At 31.9% G+C, this 26,651-nt stretch overlaps 1 protein-coding gene across 1 annotated transcript in view; it reads left to right on the top strand.

Annotated features, from left to right (window-relative positions):
- Nucleotides 1–26,651, top strand: part of LOC143247258 (synaptotagmin-7-like) — a 70,635-nt gene that overhangs the window by 25,470 nt on the left and 18,514 nt on the right. Inside the window, exons 2-5 of the mRNA XM_076495005.1 lie at nt 17,293–17,579; nt 18,472–18,556; nt 19,638–19,791; nt 25,083–25,199. Of these exons, the coding sequence (XP_076351120.1) occupies nt 17,305–17,579; nt 18,472–18,556; nt 19,638–19,791; nt 25,083–25,199 (631 nt within the window). The 5' untranslated portion in view covers nt 17,293–17,304. The remainder of the gene's footprint in view (nt 1–17,292; nt 17,580–18,471; nt 18,557–19,637; nt 19,792–25,082; nt 25,200–26,651) is intronic.

The raw sequence follows: 26,651 nt of genomic DNA, 5'->3' as shown, positions 1-26,651 counted from the left end.
AAACATGCTCGCCTTTCAACCGTGGGGGTATTATAATCCGACAGTCAATCCCACTATTCGTTGTTAAAAAAGTAGCCTAAGAGTGGATGGTGAGTGGCAATAACTACCTGTTTCTCTCTAGTCTTACACTGCTAAATTAGGGACGGTTAGCGCAGATAGCCCTCGTGTAGCTTTGCGCGAAATTAAAAAAACAACAACAAACAAATACATTCAAGTACTTTTTAATATTGTAGAGCTTTCAGATAGAATAAGCCACCATAATAGTTAGTCATGTCGATATAAAAGAAAAAAATATATATAAGATCTATTGGCAGGTAAAATTAACCAGATGACACACTTTGAAGAATTGATATATTCGCTTTTGTACAACTATAAATCCCGTCGCGCCAAACATGTTCGCCCTCTCAGCCGTGTGGGCGTTATAATGTTGCTGTCAATCACACTATTCGTTGGTAAAAGAGTAGCCCAAGAGTCGGCGGTAGGTGGTGATGACTAGCTGCTTTCCCTCTAGTCTTACACTACTAAATTAGGGACGGCTAGCACAGATAGCCCTCGAGTAGCTTTATGCGAAATTCAAAAACAAAACAAAACAAACAACTATAAATAACGCATATTTATTTAGGTATGCCCAAGTAATTTTCTTTAAACTTCTTTGCATAGATTTTGCATTAATCTTGTTGGCCTACTGGTACACACGTTATAGAAAGGCTGTAAACTTGTGCTAATTCTCTAGTTTAGACAGACAGATATTTCAGTAAGGCTTATACTTGCATTTTCCTATTCATGTGTCATGTCATTCTGGAGTGACTTTATACTTATTTTAAAGGATGGTGCAGATACTTGTTTAAGTTAGCATGAGTCGAAGATTTATCTTCTTTTAATATGTGTCAGGAGTGGTCGTTAATGTAAGTAACTTACGTTTCTGCGAGGCCGCATTTTTGTCTGACTTGAAAAACTTTGTATCCTGAAGATTCCTATTCCTAACATAATTTTATCCAGAGTAGTTACCTGCCTGCTTCAGCAGCCAACTGCAACACTATAGAAACTGTAGAAGATTCCCAGTACAAATTAAATTCCCAGTGATGTCTTGTGTAATTGTATAGCAATAAATGTTTCTTTTTACTGGGTATGTTTCATTTCCATTGTTGTTTGTGCTGTTTGTACATGGTTGTTGATATCTTTCTACACGAAACCACTTTAGCTAAATATCAAACACGAACTGTAACAGTCACCTTATTGATATCGAACATTTTGTTATATAATCTCACCGTGTACTTACTCTACAAATTTTTCAAGCATAAGTAATTTATGCTAATGACTCTTTTGATATTCCGACATCAATTGAGAGAACTAATTTATTATTTGTGAGTGACATAAATATGCAGTTTATTTGTGAGTCTGGTTTTGACAATTTAGTATTAAGAACAAAGCTGCAAAATGGGCTATTTGGATATTGCCTAACTAGAATGTCGAAACCTAATTGTTAACGTTAGAAGTCATCAGAATTACCACTGTGAAACTTTAATAAGGTTTTCGGATGTGATAATGCGTAATGCTTACTTTTTCTGTTTATATTAGTAATAATTAATGTACAGTTGTTTAAGTACAGTAGCCAAGAACAGTGTGGTTAACTCTTCAAAGTACAGCTGTCTGAGTACAGTAGCCTAGAATAGTGTGGATAACTCTTCAAAGTACAGTTGTCTGAGTACAGTAGCCTAGAATAGTGTGGATAACTCCTTAAATGGTCTAAAGTAAAGCTGACTTTTGAATCTGATATTAATTAGTTTAGTTTTGAGCTTGGAACAATGATCATGATCCGCCAATGTTATAAAAATGCCATACAACAACCAGTTATATGTCTGTAAAAACACTTATTTTAGATATAAACATGGAAATATGGCTTTAGCATACCTAGCACACAAAATGTGGAATATTACCGTTCATTTTTTCGTAGTTATGACTTTTGTTTAGTAAGGTCAAAACAACCTGTGGTCAACTTTCTCGAACCATTTTACTTTAGAATCATCTAGCCATTATTTCCTTTGTTCTACATCATTTACTTCATTTTACTCTTCAAAGGCTCCATTTATTTGACCCTCCCAGTGATTCAATGGTAACTATGGAGATTTGTAACACTAAAATAATAGTGACGCAACTAATATATTGCTTCTTTTTTCCTATTATACCTATTATGTTTATCTGTCATTGTTCTTTCTACATTGCATTCACTCTTTACAGTGTTATATACTGTATTCAATGATTTATCATTATTTCTCAGTTATTGACTCATACTTCATGCGTGTACCATCTTGTGAAAAGGAAACGGAAACTTGCTTCTACAAGTACACACTCAGTGATAAGATAATCAATATAACTCTTCTAATTGAATAAAATGCATTATTCTAATATATAATAAACAAGAATTTCGTGGTTTTCATGTATTTGGAAGTTTGTATTTTTCAGTAGATGATAGAATACATAATAAATAGACAATGTTATGATTATAACTATGTCTCAACTGGTCTGATACGTACTTGACAATGGATATGAAGGACATAGTGTGGTTGAAATATTATTGTGCGCTTTTCTACTTCTTTAAAACCCTAAAGGACTAAATAGAAAATGGTACAAACTATAATAGGTTTAGTACTAATGTTCTAAGATAATTAAAGATAGTACATTGTTTTTAATATATTTTCTGTGTTTTTTATTTATTTAACTTTTTCTTTCTTTATTTGTTCATTTCATTATATGTTTGATGTTTTCACGTGGTATCACATTTTCTCTGGTTAGGGGCAAAAATTAGGAAATGCAGAGCAGAGTTTAGTATATTATACGAAGATTTATTGCAAAATAAATAAACAGTTTTGTTGGGCAAAACATTGTTTGTACTAAACAATGACCAAACCGGTAATGTATGCTAAAGAACGTTTTCCCGTTAACTTTCTATTCTACTTGTACATTTATAAATATTAAAAGGTGATTACGACTCGACAATTCAGCTTTCGTGTGGATATGATTATAACTTAGCATCGTCCTCTGAGAATTTTGTAAATGCAAAAATAATTGAAATATTCAGCTATATAGCGTGCATGAATATATATTAACATTTTGTTACAGACGATTGTCGATAGGCGACGCCACTACAACTCTCATTGTATGTGTGTGTTATTTTCTTTCCTGTAAGATGGACATTGCCAGTATTAATCTTGAATCCTAAGTGGCCTTCTTCTAGCTGTAAAATGAAAGAAGCTCAGGAGATTAGTTAGTGTTCGAATAGTACAGATCACTGTAACTCGTGAAAAGTTATGTCTTCAAATCTGATATTAAAGATTGCTTATTATCTCAAAACCCTTACTTTTTGCATTAGTTATAATCGAGCTTGAAATATCAAGTAATAGAATTCACTGGTGTTTTATTAACCTAATAGTTCTCCATTAATTGTGGACTTCACTGGTCTTTTATTAACCTATTAGTACTTCAATAATGATCGGCTTCACTAGTCTTTTATTAGCCTATTAGTACTTCATTAATGATGGACTTCACTGGTCGTTTATTCATTTATTTGAATAAAAATTTAAAAACTGGTACAGAACAGTCTAACCAGCTTAACTGAGCGAAAAAAAAAACACACATGTAGCCTTTAGAAAATAATACAATTGAACAACTATTCCCCAAAAATGGAATTACTTAAAGTTTATAGGACGCCTAGCACATTTTTAAAATAAATGAGTAAATAAAATAATATTTTTGTTCTAAACAGAGTTGAACTCGATAAAAGTCCATACGATTTCCCCAAATGTTTTAACAAAATAAATGTTCAGCAGAATACACCCTAAAGTTGACATTTCAGTTGAACACCTGTAACAACGAATCGAAATATATTCAACACGCATGTGTTGTAGCTTGCAAACGTTTAGGAACTGTGGTTAGGTGACCATTGTGTGTGTGTGAGAAAGAAATAATTAATTTTAGACGAAACAAAAAGTGGAAAGTTTTCGTGACAAAGACATTTCAACGTTTCGTTTCCTGTCGTTATTGGTCTTGTTTTAAGTTCTTAACTGTTGTCGATAAGAAACAGTTTTTTTATTCACTATTAAAAAACTGTCAACGTTATCTTCAGCTTAGAAGTCAATATTTATTATATTTATAATATAATATATTTATTTATTATATTGTTTGTTTGTGATGATATTAGTCCCACTTCGACTCTTAATAAGACAGAACTTGAATTTTAACATCATGAAGAACAAAATGATTTATTAATCTTTTATTTGGAACAATTTGTGTCTGTTGTCCCCCCGCTAGTACAGCGGTAAGTCTACAGACTTACAACGCTACAATTAGGGTTTCGATTCCCCTCGGTGGCCTCAACAGATAGCCTCATGTGGCTTTGCTATAAGAAAAACACACACAATATACACTCTCTTATCAACTTGATATTATCTAGGTGATGTTTTGTTTGAGGTCTTTTGTCGAACAGTGTAAAGAAAAGGCATAATTGACCAGTTTAGTAAAGAGATCTGACGCGTAGAATTTAATCATGTGCTTTATATACTGTTTTCAAGGCAAGTTAATTACAACCTGTTCTGTGAACTTAATATAATTAAGCTCGTTTTGTGGATAACTATAATTTTAGTGACTTAATTTTAGTTTTGTTCTATGTAAACAATTTGTTTTACTCGAAGACTAATCATTACGGCTGCCCTCAAAATTAGTAAACGTTTTAATAATTGATTGACAGATGCCCTGTACAGAACCTTCAAAATACATTTTAATGCGTAACAATACATGTAGCATTACAATTCATTAATAAACATAAACCGTATTCAGTGCCTTTACAAAATATTTTAACGTGTAGCAATAGATATAATGCTACAAATTATAATAAACATAAACCGTGTCCGCGACATTTAGAAAACTATTTAATATAAAACTACTGCAATAATTTTAGAATTCCTCGATAAACAAGAGGAAGCATTTTCTTATTTACTGCTCTGATATATTAATCTTTTATTATTTTCAGTATCAACCGTTTCTTGATTGTTAGCGTTAAGTTGTTACGGATGGCCTTTAATCACTGCGTCAAATATTATTATACTTTATTGCCAGACTGTGTTAATATCATAAAACCTGTTCACGTAACATAGAATGTAAATTATTGAATGTTGCGAACATAATTTCTAGCCTCGAACTATACCAGCTTTTCCTAGGAATTCATTAATCTTTATTACATCAAAAGAATATAAAGCAGGAACTAAGTTGAAGTTTATAAGAATCATCTCATTATATTTTATTATTTCTAAACCCATGTAAACGATATATTGTTTTCAAATTTAATTAAATTTTTAAAAAGTGGATAAAAATATTTAGAAAAATGTACTGAAACTTGTCAACATTCTTACTTCTTTGTGTTTCTTTATAGCAAAGCCACATCGGACTATCTGCTGAGTCCGCCGCGGGAAATCGAACCCCTGATTTTAGAGTTGTAAATCCGTAGACTCACCGCTGTACTAGACAGAATAAGAAATTTATTTAGAGAAGATCTTTTTTATAAAAGACGAAAGAATGTTGTTGTTTGTAAGTTAAGCACAAAGCTACACAATGAACTACTTGTGCTCTGGCAACCACGGGTATCAAAACACGAATTCTGATGTTGTGAGTGCAAATACATACTGCTGTGCCATTGGGGGGCTGAAAGAGACTTTAAAGTGTTAGAGTTTTTAGATAAATCTGTATAACGTTACTTTAATCTGGTTTATACCTTATCAAATGCAATGGAAAATGTGATTCGTTGACCAGACGGACAATATTTTATATTGGCCCACCCAGTAGCTCAGCGGCATGTCTACGAACTTACAATGCTAAAAACCGGGTTTCGATACCCGTGGTGGGAAGAGTACAAATAGCCCATTGTGTAGCTTGTGCTTAATTAACAACAATATTATATTTCCTAACAGTTGTGTTCCTTCTTATTATTTATTTATTTCACGTGACTTTAGTCGTGTTTTATTTGGCTAAAGTTTCAAGACTAGTTTATTTGTTTGTTTAGAATGAAGCACAATGCTTCACCAGTTTCTAGCGGTGCAGGTGCAGAGACATTCCACTGGGAGATATTTCAAGAATAAATTAAACTGTGCTAATTTTATTTATTTACAATGCGAACTTGTTGTTTCTTCTGAGTTTTGGAATCCATTAACGTTCTCTTCCAACATATCTGTAACTATCCTAACTTTGGGTGAACTGTTCACATATAGGCATTCTGTGAACAAATGAAAGTTAATACTTTTTTTAACTACTTGCACTACTGTTTTATAAGTATTGCTTATTCAAGGCTAGCAGAAATTATGTATTGAATAACTATAATAGGTGCATCTTTCTATCTGATTATGAAGGAGCGAACGTGGTGGGACCGTAACAGTTGTCCACAATAATCTTGTTTAATGTAACGCAACTTCTCATCCATTTGCTTTACACCATTATGTGAGTCGTTTCGTTAACCCTTAATCACTGTTATTTATATTATTCTACTCTATCTATTGAGTAAACCGCTATATTGAAACGTAAAGATAAACTTATATATCGTTTTCGAAAATTTTATTCTGCTTGCTTCCATTCTTTGGTCACTTTCATACAGAAGTTTGGCTCTGCTATGGTACTCATCAAGTTATCTTCTTTTCATGCTTCTTAATGTTTAATATCAATGGTAATCTTCATCTAGACGTTTGGTTATAACGATATCACTCATCCATACATTTCATCATACCGATATTATTTTTCTGGAGATTTGGACTTATAGATGATTTTCATGCGAATTTACTGACATGTTTTTCGATCTTTTCGAACAAAAGTTTCGTCTTATTTATTGAGAACTTTTGTTGATTGTGCTTTTCAACACTATATTACTTTTTCCTGCACACAGTTTTCCGTTGTTGCCTGGGTTAAGAAATACTGGGAGTATTTGTCTTCTGTTTGTTCCAGTGTTTCTTTATTTGGAGTGTTAACCTCTGTTTATTCTAGTCTTTCTTTATTTGGAGTGTTAACCTCTGTTTATTCTAGTCTTTCTTTATTTGGAGTGTTAACCTCTGTTTCTGGCCCGGCATGGCCAAGCGTGTTAAGGCGTTTGACTCGTAATCCGAAGGTTGCGGGTTCGAATCCCAGTCGCACCAAACATGCTCGCCCTCCCAGCCGTGGGGGCTTTATAATGTGACGGTCAATCCCACTATTCGTTGGTAAAAGAATAGCTCAAGATTTGGTTGTGGGTGGTGATGACTAGCTGCCTTCCCTCTAGTCTTACACTGCTAAATTAGGGGCGGCTAGCGCAGATAACCCTCGAGTAGCTTTGCGCGAAATTCAAAAACAAACAAACAAACAAACCTCTGTTTGTTCCAGATTTTTGTTATTTGGAGTGTTAAACTTTGTTTGTTCCAGTCTTTTTTCATTTGGAGTGTTAACTTTAAATGGTATCTCAATATCTATAAATAATTGATATTTTAAATATTTTGTTGTGTAGTTCTCAGACGTTAGAACGTACAATAGAGTTTGTCCAGATATTTCTTTAACCAGATATTATTTTAACAGGTTTTGTCTTAATGTAGAGTTCCTTGTTGAAGGTTTATAAGCAATTCAAACTACCAATATTGTATTTATAATGGTTTATTTAATAGAACGTCAACTACTAAGCGTACAGTATTATATATTTATCTTTAAATTTGGCATTTTGGTCTTTAAAACTTTTAAAATAATTTGAGTTACAAAATAAATTTTTCTCTAGTTGTGCTCTTTTATGACTAAGTCTGTGTTAACAAATAATATTTTAATATCTCTAAGTATTTGAAAAAAACAAGTGTTGTATGGTCGGGACTTTTCAACGTGACGATTTCTAGACATCAGTGTATTCGAGTTTCTTACACGAGATTATATGAAAATAGTTAGATGTTATTTGTATAAAATACCTTATGTTTTTAAAATTTTGTTTAATATTCTGTAATAACGTATGGTTTCTGATATGCTATCAGATTATATATTTATGAAAAATATTTAATGTTTATTATTGCTTTACTGATTTTGAAATCCTCAAAACATTTATTGACCGTATTGTTTTACGTAAAACATGGCGCATGAGTAAGCTTGTTCCTCCATCTTCTTTAGCTATTGTACTTGAACTAGCTATTAGTTACTCACTGTACGTATTGAGTGGAAGTATTACGTAGTTTGGTACATACATTTGAAATGCACTATGCTGTTCTATTAATGTGATGTATGCTTATTTCTTATTTTTCGACACGTCAAATCTGTATATGCTTAGGTTTAAATGATTTTAGTAATAAAATTATTCCTCTAAAAACTTCAAACCTTTCGGCAAGAATTCTGCGAATTAATATCTAATTAAACAAAGCCGATGATAAATAATTTGAAATCTTACACGATGTTTTTTGTATTTTATGTAATTACCGTGTTTTTGTTATGTTAACCTCTGAAGAAAACAGTGATTCGCGATCATTTCTAAATAAAACGTATAGAACGTCTGTGATTAGATTACTTTCACCTATGCTACTCCTGTGGCCAGCGATGATCAGCTAAAAACTTAATAAATAGATTATTAACAGAAGGCGATATTCACGCTTATAGTTTGCTGCTTTCGTTTATGTAAGTGTTTTTTTCATTGAGCGTTCATCATTCTGGATTATAAATCCAACTCGCTACTAGTAAAAACAAAGGAAATTTCGGTATAGAGCTGTTATCCTGAAGATGATCTAAGAAGGTTGAAACATTGTTCCGTACTTTATTTTAATTAAAGTTTTAATACCCATACCAGCCGTCTTGAGAATACATTCTCGTCATCTATCTCTTGCATTATTATATTCCAAAAGAATACGATTTATTTCAGGTAACGAAGTAAAGATTTAAATATTTCAATTGAACAACAAAGCGGCTGAAAACGATCCTAGGTTTACATAAAAGATCGCTGGAATATCAATCATCACCAGTACTGAAAGAACGCATTAAAAACAAAGAGATAACTGAGAAAAAGTAATGTTGGAAACTGAAGATAATTTATTGTCTTTTTTATGAAAAGTATAATAAATCAAATTTATCTTTAGAGAAATTATAAGATCAGGAAAGATTCCCGAAATATGGATATCACTTTTATTGGTTCGTAATTAATAATTATATACAAATTGTTGTTGATTAATAGGCGTCGTTGTCTCTTAAATTGAACACAGATTTTTAAAGCATACCATAGGTTCTTTCAAATGTTATCATGTTTTTTTTAATGTAAACGTTTTTAAGATTGATTACAAAATTAAGATAATATTGTCTAAAAATGTTATTATTGTAATGAATACTGACAGTGTTATAGCTTATATACAGACGTATTTGTGTCTCACTTTGGATATCACTTGTTTAAAACTTTGATAATCCTACTAGTGATTTTAAAGTAACAAACAGTTCTAGAATCGTTACTTTAAAATGTAATAAAACGTTTTGTTGAACTAAAGAGGTGTCAGCTATAACCAACTATTTTTAGACTTTACAGCAGTTGATAGGGTAGCACTTTTAAGAATAATTTCTTATATGATCTTCACGTGCGTTAGAACGTTTACGAAATCATTTATTATGTGTTTTATAAACACAGTTGTAAACTTTGTAATATTCACTCAGAGATGCAAGGAGAGAAAATAGTGAAACGTAATTTTCATTAACTTGTGGTGCTCTGAGGTATATCCACATGACAACTTTAATCGGAAGTATGCTATTCTCAGAATAAAATGTGAATGTTAGTGATTGAAACATTTTCCTATACCAAAACAAAGCTTTGTTTACATAAACATAGCATGTGAATTACTAGATTGAAAAGGATACACAACGTGTAACGGAATACCCGTATGAATAATTGCTGAAGAATCACACCAAAAATTTTCAGGTTAGTCTCATTTGCAGATAGGGAAATCAAGGTTTCCTATGTCTCTGTATACACACATTATCCATCCGCCAGACAGCTGATATAACTTAATCAACAATTTATTGAGAACACTGGGCATATGTCAGTAAAAACACTCACCCAGACTTGTTTTTCTGACCATATATGGCTCACCAAGAGGAGAACTGTCTTAGTTTACTGTTAGATACTTCCAGGTCATCTTAAAGTTGTGACTGTATTCGGAGCCCCGTGTAAAATGTTAAAAACTTTATGAATAAAATTATGTTATTTTGCTCAGTTGTGAATAAGGTTTAAATTAAGACATCTGCAAATCTCAAGTTCTGTAACCCATCCTTAAGTTATTTAGTCCAATTCTATGATCACACAATTTTAATTTTTTTCGTTGTTTTAATAACTAGCTTATCCAACTAGTTTCGCTGTAGCACACAAATATGTAATATAAAAAGTGCACATATTTATACATGTGTTTCAGTGTATGCAGAAGAAAAAATTTGCATGTTTGAAACACCTTATATAATATTAAACTTACTATTATGTTAATATAACTTGCTAAAGAAATCTTAGAAATCTTGTGTTTTCTAAGAAAATGTTAAAACTGTTTATTGAACTCTTACACTCCGATTTTGTTACTTTATTAATTAATTGTATTTATTTATGTATAATCTATATTTTACATAATATTTTACTATTTGTTGTTAATTATTAATTACATTATAGGCTATCTGTACTGTGTTAACTACAGATATATCGAAACCTGATGTAAGCGTTATAAGCCCTCAGACTTGCGGCTGAACCATTACACAAACACTACACATATATTGCTCTCTCTCTCTCTCTAGTGATATCTTTTTATTATGTAGGAACTCCTGAAGACAAATTTGCTTATTTTAGCGCAAAAACATATTACAGGATATCTGCACTCTCTCACAGTGGGGAATTGAATACCTAATATTAATTAGTTTTGTAAGTCCATGAGCTCACCGTTAACTCAATTGGGAACTCAACTAGCAAACGAAAGGAAAAAAAAAATGTGCTTTGTACTAAAATTATAATTCTTTTTTTATAACAATTTTCTTGATAAAATTTGAATATCTCACTTTTAATAAGCAACATTTTTGTAAAATGCCCCACTGTTAACAAGCGTTGTATTTTCTAAGAGTTGGGTTTCTTTGTAGCACATATTCCTTACTTAATATTTTAATTCCAACTTTAAGTTCTTCTTAAATGTTGAGTAAAGCAAACAGTGTGTGTGTGTGTTGAGTGATTCTATTAGATTAGTAAGAATGACCTTGTTTAACACTTTATATATTTAAAATCGTTAGTAATAGCCCGAACAAGTTTTAGTCTTTCTTGGAATTAATATAAGCGACATTCTATATTCTACAATATGCTGTTGTCATACAGCTAAATAGGCACTATACTCTTCTATCTGGCACATATTTGAATAAAATCTCAACTACATGAAGCAGTGAATAGTAACTACACATTATACATATGTATGGAGACTAATATACCAAGTTACTTGTTGAGAGTGTGTAATTAGATAATGTAATATATATATATGTACTTACAAACTAACTACTTTATTATAATTCAAGAACGTCCACTTTTGCAAGTTGTTAGCTTCTAAGTTACGATGAAATGGTTTGTAATCTGTAACGCTTGAGGTGACTTATGTGGTGTGGTTAAATCTTTTCAAAATCTCTAGAAAATGTCAACTTGTCTTCTATACCAATTACTTCCGTTACCATTGGCAACAGAACGTCACGTTGGTATCGTTTAATGACGTTTAGGTAGCGTTTTCCTTGTTGCTAAGTTACGGTTACAGGTCACAGAAAGTTTACATATAAATTAAGTCGTTGTCAAACTTAACGATGCATATGTTATAATAACGGAGCAACGAAGACTTGATTGTTGGCATATCTGCACAGACTTGTAATTATTGTAATGGGTTTGTTGTATAGTGTTTAACAAGTGTGTGTTATAGGTAAAATTACTGGTATTGTATTCATACATCAAGAGTGAGCAAGTTTGATGAAACAATTTTACAGCGAAAACTATAAATTTAAACGAAATATTAGCTGTAAAATTCTGTGGGAACCGAGTATGATATTTTTTCGTCTGTTTGTGTCACCCTAGAAGTTAAGTATGGGGTTTAGTTAGCATCATAAATATCTCGAATATTAGGCCTACCAGTTTCTAATGTTTTTCGAGCTTTCCCCATTCAAAACCGTAAGTTATTGTGCTAGCTTTTCAGATGGAATTTATCTCTTATCGTTCATCCCAGCGGGAGAAAGAAGCAAAACACTGTTTCTCCACTTCGCTGGGCTTAAATATTTAATGCACAAATGAAAAGGAGTGAAAAAGGCATTTGTAGTTTAGCTTGAGAAATATAGCAAATGTTAGGCCTAATAGCACTCTGCTCTTAATTTTTGTGATGGTTTACGTTGGGATTTTTGTTAGGAGGGGAAAATCTTTTACTCTTTCAAATAATTTAACGCTGTTAGGCTAACTTTTTTTCTCAAAATGATCTTAAAATAATCTTTTATCAGAAATATTTTTTCTTCATACAAAAGATCTGCATGATCCATTAAAAGTGGCCCTTGAAGGTCAAATGAAATATAGCTTTTTTTTAGTTGGACATTGTCACAGATATATCTTACTGACTTGAAAAAAAAATGTTTAATTTTTTATCAACAGAAATTTGATATTTCGTTGAAATGAAGAAGTTAAGTTATGGGAAATTACACTTATTTGTGTAGTAACTTTTATTACTTTCATTAAACGAATTTTTCTTTTATGATTTAGATTAAGGATACGAAAAGCATTCCTGTTGTTTGTCTTCCATGTCAGTAGGCTATTTCTGTTGTTTGTCTTCTACTACAGTAGGTTGTTTCGATTGTTTGTTTACCATGACAGTAGGTTGTTTCTATTGTTTGTCTTCTACGTTTGTAGGTTGTTCCGATTGCTTGTTTGCCTTGACAGTAGGTTGTTCCTGTTGTTTGTCTCCACGTCAATCGATTCTTGCTGTCGTTTGTTTTATAAGTCTATAGGTTGTTCTCTTGTTCGTTTTCCACGCAAATAGGTTGCGTGACTCACAAGAAACGTATAGTTCTCGTGTAGGTGAAAACATACTTATATTAATTTGTAGTTTAACATGGTAACTTACCATCATACTATGCGGGTTTAGGAAGCCTCAATTTCAGAAAAGCTTCTATACAGTGTGCAGGTAGTTTTCGTAAGGTATTATTCGTAACCAACATAACAACCATACATTTAGGTATATATATATGTGTGTGTGTGTGCGTGCGCGCGCATGTGCATGTAGTTGTGTCCTGTAACTATGAACGTGAAATTCAGATTGAAAAACATTTCTAACATATAAACAACGAGCCTGGTTTTGATTTCCCGGTTGCTCTTTTAAAAGTGTTTAAAAACATTGTCTTTATAACTTATTTCTTCTTTGATTCGTAACTTATTTCTGTTTTAACTCATATCTTCTTTCTGCTTTGATTCACTATTTATTTCTGATTTAGTTTGCTTACTTACACACGTATATCTGCTTCAGTTTTCTTACTTACACACGCATACCTGCTTTAGTTTGCTTACTTACACACGTATACCTGCTTTAGTTTGCTTACTTACACACGTATACCTGCTTTAGTTTGCATACTTACACACGTATACCTGCTTTAGTTTGCTTACTTACACACGTATATCTGCTTCAGTTTGCTTACTTACACACGTATACCTGCTTTAGTTTGCTTAAGTTTGTTTACACACGTATACCTGCTTTAGTTTGCTTACTTACACCCGTATACCTGTTTTGACTCTTTACTTATTTCTCTTTTTATTTAGTCCTTATTTCTTCTTTGGTTAACTATTTATTTCTGCTTTAACTCGTTGCTTTATTCTGCTTTCTCTACTTATTTCTCTTTCTATTCAATACTGATTTCTTCTTTGATTCACTACTTATTTCTATTTTGATTCACCACTTATATCTGCTTTGATTCGCTACTTATTTTTACTTTGATTTACTACTTATTTCTGCTTTGATTCATCACTTATTTCCGCTTTATTCAGTTTTATTGTGTTTTTTATTCCATGCACGAGTCTATATCAAGCCTATCTTGTGTTAGTAATATTAAATAGCAGTGTTATTATTACTATTTCTTGTTGCATCATAGAACGACATGGTGTATTTTTATAACACCTGTTCCTTTTAAGCTACTTAGAAATATTCTAAAATTACAACACGAAGGTGACGTTTGAAAGCAAAACGCCGAATTTTTCAAAATGTAGGTTATACTTTAATAATTAGTTTTCATAAAATATTTTCAGCCTTTTCTGTAATGAATGGTAGTCATGATACGTAACTGAACATTTAAAACGTCTTAGAAAGAATAATTTTTGAGAAGAAATTAACACGAGCAAATAAAGGTGCAAAATTTTGCTCTTACAACTAAAAGTATCTAAGAAAAAATATAACATTTTATAAATGTCTTATTGAAATGAAAGAACAATGTAATAAAAGTTTGGTAAAACAAATGATATGGTAAGTGATGAAATGGTTACATGATCATTTAATTTATGTGTTTTATACAGTTATTCTTATTTTAAAAAAACAACAACTGTTAAGCCTAGGGCTCCATTAATTGGTTAATTATCTGCTGTTATAGGATGAAAGTCGCATTATAAGGCGTAATTACGCACTCTTTAATGGCATCATAAAATGTTATGTGTAAATGAATTAAATAATTCATAAAACACTTTAGTTCTTTGTACTGAAATTCATTTTATAAGGTATATTTACTTTAATAAAATTTATTATAATTTAAAATGTTCACTTTGTTCATGGTAATTTTTGTTTATTTTAGACAATTAATGATTTTTTTACAGTTTTTCTTATAAAAACAAACTCTTAAACCTACATTAATTAACTGATGATAGTCGCATTAGAAGATTGTGTGGGTGTGTTTTCATATAACCAAGCCACATAGAGCTATCTAGGGAGTCCACCGATGTGAATCGAACCGCTGATTTTAGCGTTGTAAATCCCGAGACTTACAGCCGTATCATGGGGGAACACATCATTAGATAAAAGGACTAGTAATGATATTAATTACATCCACTTTATCCCTTAAGACGATCGCATAAAAGCATTTGAATTGATTCCTACTACTTTCTGTTCAGTTAGAGACGGTGTCAGGCTAGTTGGGTTACATCACACGTAAAATACATTTTACTTACAATACAAATATAAATATCCTTCTCATTACTGGGGAAGTACTTAACGTAATTCGTTTGTTTATTGCTTGATCACTTAATACAAAAAAAAAGGGCACTAAAATTTATTTGAGAAAGTATTACCATTGTAATTAAGTTTGCATGAGGAGTTGACACAATGGTAAATGTTTGACTGAGTTTTACAAACTTACAACATTTTATAAGGCATACTTACTTTATTAAAAGTGGTTATAAAGTATGATAATTTCAAATGTTCACTTTCAATCCATGATTTTTTTTTTTTTTTTTACTTTAGAGAATTTAATTACAAAGTATTCATTCTGAGTTTTATATATTGAAGGTTGCCATGGTTACTAGATATCAAGACCGATTCGCTGTTAACGTATGATAAATAAATTTCATTAAGAAATTGTGACGACTGGTTTTAAGAAAGGGATTATTTTAGTTTAGTTGCTGTTTTTAACAATGCCTAAACAGCGGTAAGTGTATTTTGCAGATAGCGGCGTGATTTAAGGACATGATGTCAATAGTATATATGTAAAAACGGTCATCGAAGAAGGTCTAAACGTTGTTCGCTCCTTTACATAGTGCTTTATCTACCAACACCAGCCGTTTTTACATATATACTTTTCTCTACAAGTGAGTTTTCTCGTCATCACGGATTATGTTTATAGGATAGTTTGTTTTTTTCAGCAACACTGGCAAGTATTTAACAGTGTTTAAAAAATGCAATGATTAAAATCTGTTGGTATGTGTTGTTTTCTGACCAAGCATAAACGCTGACAAGTGATTAATTATGTGTAATGTCGTGACAGAAGTTTGAGTCTATTTGACCTACTGTTTTATAACGAAATCCAGGTAGGTAGGTGGATAAAAAAATTAGCATGATATTTGGTGCATAATAATAGTAGACGTACTTATATTTATTTTCTTCTCATTTTTTGTATTGAAGAGCGGTGAATGCGTAAGTGATGTGACTGTTATTTGTACAACTCTACGTGAACTCATGTTTCGAAAAAAAAAGTTGAAAATTACGAATACAGTTTAGAGAAGAACATTTTAATAACTACTGTATTTGTTGTATGTTACCTGTGTATTGTAACTCTTACCATGAACAAACATTTCTCTGTATCGTATGCAACCAAAAAATATAAAAATTCAAATATTTTTATTACAAAATTTGTGTTCTAATCTTTAACAGATGTTTCATGTCATTGTTAATACCAAATTTCAGCGCAAAGAGCTAAAATGGTTTTGGAATTATCCAAATAACTTATACATTATTTTTATGATGCCATTAAAGAGTACATAACAATAAAGGTCACATTAAATATAAATTGTAACCTGTCTGTATGCTGCATATACAGATATTAGAACAAGGTTTTGTTAAGCCTAATGAAGATTTGTCACGTGAACGTCTTCAGTCGCTAACTTTCGTTTGTGTCTGTCTTTCAGTTTGGGAAATGTACAGGCTTTGTAAATTTTCAATACTAAATGAGTCACCGCGAAGACTTACCTATGTAATTCGAAGTAAATATACTTGTATTCGGTAGGGAAAGAACTAAGATCGTTTAGGAAGTGAAATTCAGACGATCTGAATATATAGATATTTCATACGTTTACATGCCTTAGGTCTGAGTGAACGTAATGTACATGTGAGGATTGCAAACACGATAAAAAAAAGTTGTAGTTTTTATTCATACTATCAATAACTTTTATGTTTATCATTAAACAAAACTACCAATGCTATTTGTCGTTATTATTACTGGACACTTAGTATTACCTTCAACTGGAAACGTTAAGTATTTTGAAATGTATAGTGCCATGGAAAGATTTACAACTCATGGAGAAAGGAAAGAAACACATTGTAAGGCAAATTTTGTTGTTACCGAAGATTATGCTGAATAATTTACTTTATTCAAATATGTCGAGCTTAAAGTCAAATTATACATATTATTCATATTTAATAGTTATACTGTTAATAAAAACAGTATTAATTATGTTTAATTTATGATAAAGCTTTTTTTACGTTTATCTGCATTTTCTTAATTATATGTATATCATGTATTTGTCTTTTTGTTTTGTTTTCAATTGTCCAGAAGTAATTAATTATGGATATGACCACCATCATCGTAGCCTCAGTTTTAGGAACACTAGCGGCGCTAGTGTCGATGAGTGTGACATTGTTCCTTTGCTACATTTACTGCAGGAAGATTGAGCACAAAAAGACAGCAAGAGATGAATTAGAATCACTACAGTTTGGGAAGCCGCCACCTGCAGGACAAGGAGACGGAGCGAAAGAGCTTTCAAGACATAACGTGGAGGACCGAATTCAACAAGGACTAATACCGTCCCTTATGGGACCCTCGGCATCGCACTCAACGCTGTGAGTGTCAGAATGTGTCTCTTAGAGTACCTTAAGTAACTTTTACATCTATTAAGCTAACAGAAATGATTGTTATTCTACGTTGCTGAACAAAGCTGAGGAATAAATCAACCACGAAGACAGTTTTATTAACAAAACATCCAATATATATTTATTCCTTAAATTTTTTAGGCTTAACCAATTACGATTTATATGAACTTTCATAGAATGTACTAATAGTATGAAACGAAGTTTCAATTTTATGCTTTTTCCATGTGAAAGTCCTTTCAAACATTATGTTCCTCAAAAGAATTATTGTATTTGAAACAGAATAACATCATAGATTACGAAAATTAAGTTTTGAACTGAACTGTATAACCAATACGAACTAATCTTATTTATAGTTTCAACATTGAAGGATGGAGGAATATTAAAAATCGAGCCTAATGCTTGTGGTAAAGATTACATCAAAAGGAAATTGATTTTCTTCTCATTCATCTGTTTCTTTTGTTTGTTTTGAAATTCGTGCAAAGCTACACAAGGGCTATCTGCGCTAGCCGTCCCTAATTTAGCAGTGTAAGACTAGAGGGAAGGCAGCTAGTCGTCACCACCCACCGCCAACTCTTGGGCTACTCTTTTAACAATGAATAGTAGGATTGATTGTAACATTATAACGCCCCCGCGGCTGAAAGTACGAGCATGTTTTGTGTGATTCAAACCCGGATTACGAGTCGAATGCCTTAACCACCTGTTCTTGCCGGCCCGCTAATTCATCTAACGTGTTTATTGAAACTTTCAAACCAGAGACGTGTAAGAATTGAATATCTGCTGTCTAACATAAAGTTCATCATAAAAATTAGTTGCTATATACATTTACTTGTAAATTTTAAAAATGTTCAAAATCTCTTTTTAGTATTACCGAAGACGAGAAAGAGAACACCAGCACCACCATCCAAGGACCAATTTCTTTTCTTCATTCTCTTTTACCGTCGGCTGAGGTAATACGAAATAAAACTAGCAGTTGAAGTTTAATCACATCAGTAGGTCACTGTATAACTTATACCAACTATTATAAAACATGAAAAATAGATAAGTACATGTACACGAATTAAGAAAAATGTGGGGATTAATTACGCTAAATATGACTAAAAATCTGTATTAGATTAAAGTATTAAACAGATAACGTGCTGTTGTGAATCTCATATATTATGGAGTTAATGTATGTGTATGTGTTTTCATACAGCAAAGCCACATCGAGCTATCTGCTGAGTCCACCGAGGGGAATCGAACCTCTGATTTTAGCGTTGTAATGGAGTTAATAGGCCTAAAGTATATTTATACCAGCTGTTTATCTATCCATAAAATAAAATGAGTTATCGCAGGTATAAAAATATCAAAATGCAATATAAAGTAACAAGCTAATAATTATCTTTCATCAACTTCGCGTAACATTTTACGCAACAACATTAGACTTGAGTTTTTAGCGAAAACTTTAATTTAAAAATGTGATAATTACTTATATTCTAAGTATGAAAGGTAATATTTTAAAAAAATTCAGAATTTCATTAATAATCAAATGTGGTTTAGGGATAATCTTAGTATAAAGTTATAACCGTAAAAGCGATGATAAAAAACACTTCTGGAAATCGTTTGGACAATTGGTGGAGTTTTCTTTAAATTTCTTGAACTGTCTCGTTTAGTTTTCTTGATTCAAGAACGTTTTACTAAAGATTTAATGCCTGAAAATGATAACGATTTCAATAGTTTATTTTCTTTTTTGTTGTCTTATCTGATCTGTCGTTCTGTTTATTAAATACCATCATGATTTTTTATTTACGATAAATATCTGATGCAGAATTCACTGAGTCAAAGCAATTTTGTTTTAAACAATGAAACTGAAATGACAGAAATTGTGTTATTTAACAACTTTTAATGAATATAACACTGGTATTTACGGTTTCGCAGTAACGTATGTCTGTATATAGTGGCTATATACTTATAAACGGATGTTTATTGTGGTTACAAATCTCTTCTTGCTGTACAAAGTTCAACAGAATTTTTACACATTCTCGTTGACAGCAACAAGAGGAAGCTGCAGACCTAGCTAACGCCATGGCTGAACCAGACGATCCAGCTGGACAGATACAGTTTAGTCTGGAGTATAACTTCTCTAATTCTACTTTGGCTCTGAAGATTATACAAGGTAGAGACTTACCTGCCAAGGATATTATAGGCAAGTCTTTTTCTATATGTGTTATATATATATATATATCCATTTTACGTGTTGTTGCTGCTCAAATAAGAACCGATTTCATTATTCTATCGTTTTATACAGTTAACGTATTATTTTTTGGTGCCGATGCAGAGATGAACATCATAATATAAATGACATGTAACAAAGCAATAGTTAACAATACATATATGTAGACTGCGCATGTTTAGTTGCTACAAAGAGAAACAAGATGTTGGAGTGTCAAAATATTCTTATGTACGCACGTATGTCTTTAAGTTATTGTACTTACGTGTTTGTGTGTATATAACCTTATAGTCGTTCTGACAATACACGTATTGACATGTTGTTCACCGCGCTATTTCTCCTATTAAGTGTATTTCACCTGGTAAAATGCGAGGAATAATATTGGAATTTTTATCATTATTGTTATAAAATATATGAACAGTGAATATGTAGAAAATGTACACTTGTAATTTGATTATTTAAACTTATATTATGCACAAGTAAGCTACAGTTTATAGTTTTGCATTTAAAAATAAATCATTTTTCGATATTAAATCCATAAAATCACTTTTTTGCGTATTTATACATTTAAATTTACAGACAAAAATATACGTGTTGAATAAAAAGTATGTAGGTAATAAATTAACTAATTGTTTTACGTTAGTCAATGTCATACAAAGGTTGTTTCGGATATATCGGAGCCATTGATCAAGAAGGAGGGACTGTAGTAAAGATATTTTAAATATCACATCGTGGTTGATTAAACAATATAACTTGAAGATCTTACAATAATCTACCAATAAGGGTTTTTCGGGAATGATATAATAATTAGTCACCAATGTTTTTGTTTATTTTTTAAATCATATGGTGGTTCATTTTATAAGGTTATTTTGAGCAGTTAATTAAATTCTATTTTGGTGAAGATAAACCAACAACAATTAATACAAGGTTCTTTTGGAAATCATGTAGTAGATGCGTCTGTGAGTTTACTTTATAAATGCTTTGATACATTAACTACAATGTAATTATTGATCTTGCAAGTTATTTGAATATCACTTAAATAGTGGCACTAGGATAAATCTGATGGTCATTGAAAACTTAATATAGTGGGTTAATCCAAAAACCACTCATCGGCTCAAACCAGTGTTGAAAGCTTGATACTCTAATAATAGCCGGGTCTGGCATGGCCTAGCGCGTTAAGGCGTGCGCTTCGTAATCTGAGGGTCGCGGGTTCGCGCCCGAGTCGCGCCAAACATGCTCGCTCTCCCAGCCGTGGGGGCGTTATAATGTGACGGTCAATCCAACTTTTCGTTGGTAAAAGAGTAGCCCAAGAGTTGGCGGTGGGTGGTGATGACTAGGTGCCTTCCCTCTAGTCTTACACTGCTAAATTAGGGACGGCTAGCACAGGTAGCCCTCGAGTAGCTTTGTGCGAAATTCCAAAACAAACAAACAAACTAATAATAGCAAAACAGATTATTTTATAAGTTAGTTTGTATGTTATCAATAGTTATTGTTGGAAAATAATATATGAGCCAGCTGACATTACAGGTTAATCTAATGATAGTACATTAGTTGGCCTTATAGTATGTAGATTATTCAACAGTTTATACTGAAGTTAATACTAACAGCATTGAACTATTTACATTTAGATTATTTTGTAATCTCGTATATCGCTTCTAGGCTAATGTGAAGATTTTTAAGTAATTCACACCTTCGGTAAATTTAAGTATATTACAGTAGTTATGTTATAGAGTGGTGTGAAATTATTTCAAAATACGACAGCGGAGAGTGTTTTGTAGATCGATCCACAGTCGTCATTATGATTAAATGTGAAGATATTACAACAGATGGTTTTAATGAACAATATACATAGATATGACGCAACAATTAGTATTCAAAGTTAATCTGTAATTATTTGAACAGATGAAACTGCGGAACAACCTAGGGAAGGACAATACAGTAATTAATATTATTGGATCACCTATAGGAAATTTATCGGTTATATGAAAATTAACGGAATTCATTTCAAATTAATGTGCTAGTCATCAGTAATTAACATCGACCATTAATCTGTTGACATTAAAAATGTATATGATGACTTGAGGGAAGTAAAGTATTTAATCTTGAAATGTTTTATGCAAAGGGACGACTGTGTGTTTACCTCGGGATATTACAATTGTTGATCTAATAAGATATAGAAGATATAATGTACTACATTTTTACCTCGGGACATTATAATCGTTGATCTAATAAGATATAGAAGATATAATACACTACATTTTTACCTCGGGACATTATAATCGTTGATCTAATAATATATAGAAGATATAATACACTACATTTTTACCTCGGGACATTACAGTTGTTGATCTAGTAAGATATAGAAGATATAATGTACAACATTTTACATTACGTCTGCTCGTGTACTTCATCACTGATATAGTACAATGGTTGTATTTCGTTTTGTTGTGTAATCTGAGAGGATGTCAATATATGATGGTCAATTTTAACCCGGAAATAGTGACGTAGATGGCCCGGTTGTAAAAAGTTGAATTAGCAAAATTGTTAGTATTGTAGTTTAGTATGAATATAGTACAATAATTAGTACTGAAAGCTAATCTATGAATGGTACAACTGTTGGTATTGTAGTTTAGTCTGAATACATTACAATAGTTAGTACTGAAAGTTAATCTGTGAACGGCACAACTGTTAGTATTGTAGTTTAGTCTATATAATACAATAGTTACCGCGTAAGGCTAATCTGTTAATGGCACAACTGTTGATATTGTAGTTTAGTCTGAATATAATACAATAGTTACCGCGGAAGGCTAATCTGTGAATGGCACAACTGTTGGTATTGTAGTTTAGTCTGAATATAATGCAATAGTTACCACGGAGGGCTAATCTGTGAATGGCACAACTGTTGGTATTGTAGTTTAGTCTGAGTATAATACAATAGTTACCCTGGGGGCTAATCTGTGAATGGCACAACTGTTGGTATTGTAGTTTAGTCTGAATATAATACAATAGTCGTTACCGTAGAGGACTAATCTGTGAATGGTGCAACTGTCGGTATTGTGTATTGTAGTTTAGTCTGAATATAATACAATAGTTACCATGAAGGACTAATCTGTGAAGGATAAGGTAGTTTATCTTGTTGTGTAGTTCTTAGTCTTAGGGCGATACAATCGAACTTTTTTATAGATCTGCATAATGTCAGTTGAAGCTAGAATATAAATCAAACAACCCTTAGAGGGTGTCAATTACAATATAGTTAATACTTAATATTACACCAATGCCTTATCTATCGTCATAAGTTCAGGTTTTCAGATTTTTTCCGAGTGTTACTGGTCTAAAATGTGTTAGAATGTTTTTTCTATGTTATTAAAGCCATAAAATAACGTATTAATTAAGTCAATCAAGTTAAGTAATATATTTGTTGCAAACGTTTTTAGACGTTTTTTTTGCAAAAAAATACGTGCATGTAGCCGCCTATAATTGATAATTAATCAAATACTCTTGTCCGAACGAAGAACAGAATTAACAGTCACTCTTATAACACACCCATGGTATCAAAGTACGGGTCGCGTTTTGCAGCAATGGGCCATAAAAAGGGAACTCTTTAATTTAAAATCCAAGCATGCTGACTATTATAGATAACGCTAAGCTTCGTGAAATCTTGCTTGGATCTCTCTGTTTTACGCGACTTGATGATTAGAGAGCTCGACTCACATTCTGAGAGTCAAGAGTTCCATTACCCATTACCGGACATGCTTGCATATTCAGTTGTGGGAATGTTATACTGTTACGGTAAAAGAGCCAGCCAAAAGTTGGTAGTGAGTTGTGTTGATTAACTGCCTTCTCTTTACTGTATCACTTCTAAATTGGGGATGGCTAACGCAGGTAGCCGGTTTTGCTCGAAATTCAAACCAAACCAACCCGTAGGAAATCAGTAGTTACTTCACCCTAAATACTGTATATTTATCATTTGATGAAACAGATTTCTCTAAACAGTTTTAATAGCATGAGAGCGGCTGGTACACATTTTCGTTTCTCGGTGGAACATCAATAAATGGACGTACAAAACTAAAACGCTAGCATCTGGAATTCGATTCCTTGCAGTGAATACAGCAGATAGCCTAATCTAACTTTCCTCTAAAACAAACAGACTTACAAAATTTCATAATCCAAAAAAATTAATTATAAATCATTTAAATGTTCCAAAAAACGAATAATAATAAATTCATATAATTGAATTTCTTAAGGGAAAATGTTTCTGGTGAACTATCTGAAATTGCTATATGTATAATATAACTATTTTTATTCATTTAGTTTACGTTTATCAGCAAAAAACTAGTTGAAAATATTTTAAAAACAACGCTAATGTTAATATATTTTGAAATATTGCGGAACATTTCAGTAATTTAAGGTAAATTAAATAAACGTTCATATGTTTCAAATTTCTAACAATAGTTTTAAGATTAGGGGCTGTTCTGGGTTTTAGGTTTTAAATCTGGTCACCCTGAAACAAACAAACAAAAGCTATTTGTTTTGCGACAGGCACATTTATTTGACATTTATGTTGACCACCCCATCTATTGGTTATTTATTTCACTACTTTCATTTCTTTTCTTTTTTGCCAAGTTTTTATTAATGCTCTAAGTTTTAATATTTTTAAAAATATTCTCTATTCTATAAGTACTTTGATAAAGTTTAAATTAAATTATATAGATTAAGTCATCAGCAAAATCATTTTCAAATTTAAAAAAATGGTAAAAACTGTAAAAAAAGCAAACGAACCACGTGGTTAACGTCTCATCGAGGTCACAATTGTTTGGTCGAAACGTTTACTACAAAATCATTTTACCTCAGTCTTGTAGATTTTAATATATATATAATAATTGTTTTATATTTTCGAGTCATATCACGTCATAGGAGCACCTGTTTGTAAACAAAGTGTATTGTCTTCTGTTGCTTTGAGGTTTATGGGTAAAGTAGGTTAAAGCAATTTTGAATTTTTTTGTACTGTCTTTATATTTTACAAGACAATATATTGAATGTACCTACAGTTAAATACCAACAATGTTATTTCCAATCATTCTTGTTTGTTTAAAATTATTTGTTTGTAGAACTAATGCAAGCTTAAAGTTGATAGTTTACATTAATACTTTTATAAACGTTAATATAACTTGCTTAGGGACGACGACTGGTTTTCATGAGTGTGATGTTGTTTGTTAAAAATATTTTAAAAACCAGGTTAAAGTAAGGCTGAAGCTTTTGTATTCTAGGAACAAGCGACCCCTATGTGAAAGTGTATCTCTTGCCAGATAAGAAACACAAGTTGGAAACCAAAGTCAAGCATAGGACTTTAAATCCTCGTTGGAACGAAACACTTTATTTTGAGGGTAAGAACAATAAATACTGTAATGGCTTAAACTTTACATTTCCTTTATATTTTTCTGGACTAAATCTCTACTGGTACTTTTCTTTACAACATGAATGAACCTTTTTAGACCATTACTTTTCTAGAGCTCTTTTTACCAGCACTATTTGGGCGAAATCTTGGACTCTTTTTTTTGTTAAAAATAATATAAAAAAACGACAACCCTAACCATAAAAAAAAAACAGAAAAACTACAGTCTTTCAAGTTCAAACTTTGCTTTCAAGCTTGAAAACAACCTCTTCTCATTGTTTGACTTTCTGGTCTCTCGAAATTTTCAAAGGTTTTTTTTTACGCACTGATAGAAGACATTTACAAAACTTCCTGTTCGACATAACAGCTTTTTACCTCAAGCTACGAATTAAACTTGTTGCATGTCTCTCGAAACGACAGTTCAACGTTTCCTCTAATATCTTTAGTTTGCACGCAAAATAGTCTTTCCACAGTAAAGAGTGTAAGAACAGTATTAATTTAAAATCTAAAAGCGACATTCGTGAATAACAAATTTTCTATCCACTAAAATGACTCCTAGTTCACAATTTTCCTTTTTGTATGGACATTTCTACCAACTTACGTCATGATTAAAAGAACTTACTTTGTTTTCTTGCTACTGAGTTTACAAATATCGATGATTATCATGTTTAAGTTGAAGAAAGGTTTGTAGCTTTTGTCAGGTGATGGCGCTCTAGCAGTCAGGTATTAAACTTTGAGATCAGAAAGTTGATTAACAGTCAGCAGAGGTCGGAAACCGCAATATGTAAGTACACCATATCTACAGCGAAATGAAGTACTATAGTCTGTATCGTATAATCAGTGTATCAAATTACTGAATTTACCTTTATTCTAGCATGAAGCTTCGTTAAAACTAATCCCTTTAAGTTCTCTCAATTATCTTTTAACTTTTCCCCCCATCTAGGTAAGTGACAAAGAGTCATTGTTTAGGATTTAAAATTTGACAGAGTCGTCGAGCATAACTTGTATGTTACTCAAGTATTCACTTGCGTTAAAGATAGCAATAACATTGCCTTTGTCTGGCCGTTTGACATTTAAAATGTTATATATTTACAGTTGTTTTAAGATGGCGCAGCGGTGTATCTATGGAGTTCCAATACAAGAATCCGGGTTTTGATACTCATGGTGGGCAGAGCACACATAGCTCATTGTGTAGTTTTGTGCTTAATTATTAACAAACAAACTTTTAAAGCTGAGATTTCTTCAAAGGTTTGGATATCTTCTGGTATTAAAATTATAAAAATAAAGAGTTTTTTAGTTTCTTGAAGAAATAATCACATGAATGAGTTTTAAAATGCAAGATATTCTTAACGACTGTACGGAATCAGTCTTATTATTATAACTCCTGAGGTATGATCATGTTAGAAACAACAGTACAAAATATATATTTTATCAACATCCTGTT

The sequence above is a fragment of the Tachypleus tridentatus genome, chromosome 1 (genome assembly GCF_004210375.1).
Source record: "Tachypleus tridentatus isolate NWPU-2018 chromosome 1, ASM421037v1, whole genome shotgun sequence".
Taxonomy (NCBI): Eukaryota; Metazoa; Arthropoda; class Merostomata; order Xiphosura; family Limulidae; genus Tachypleus; species Tachypleus tridentatus.
Note: the sequence above shows the minus strand (reverse complement) of the source record. Positions and strands in the feature narration are given on the sequence as shown.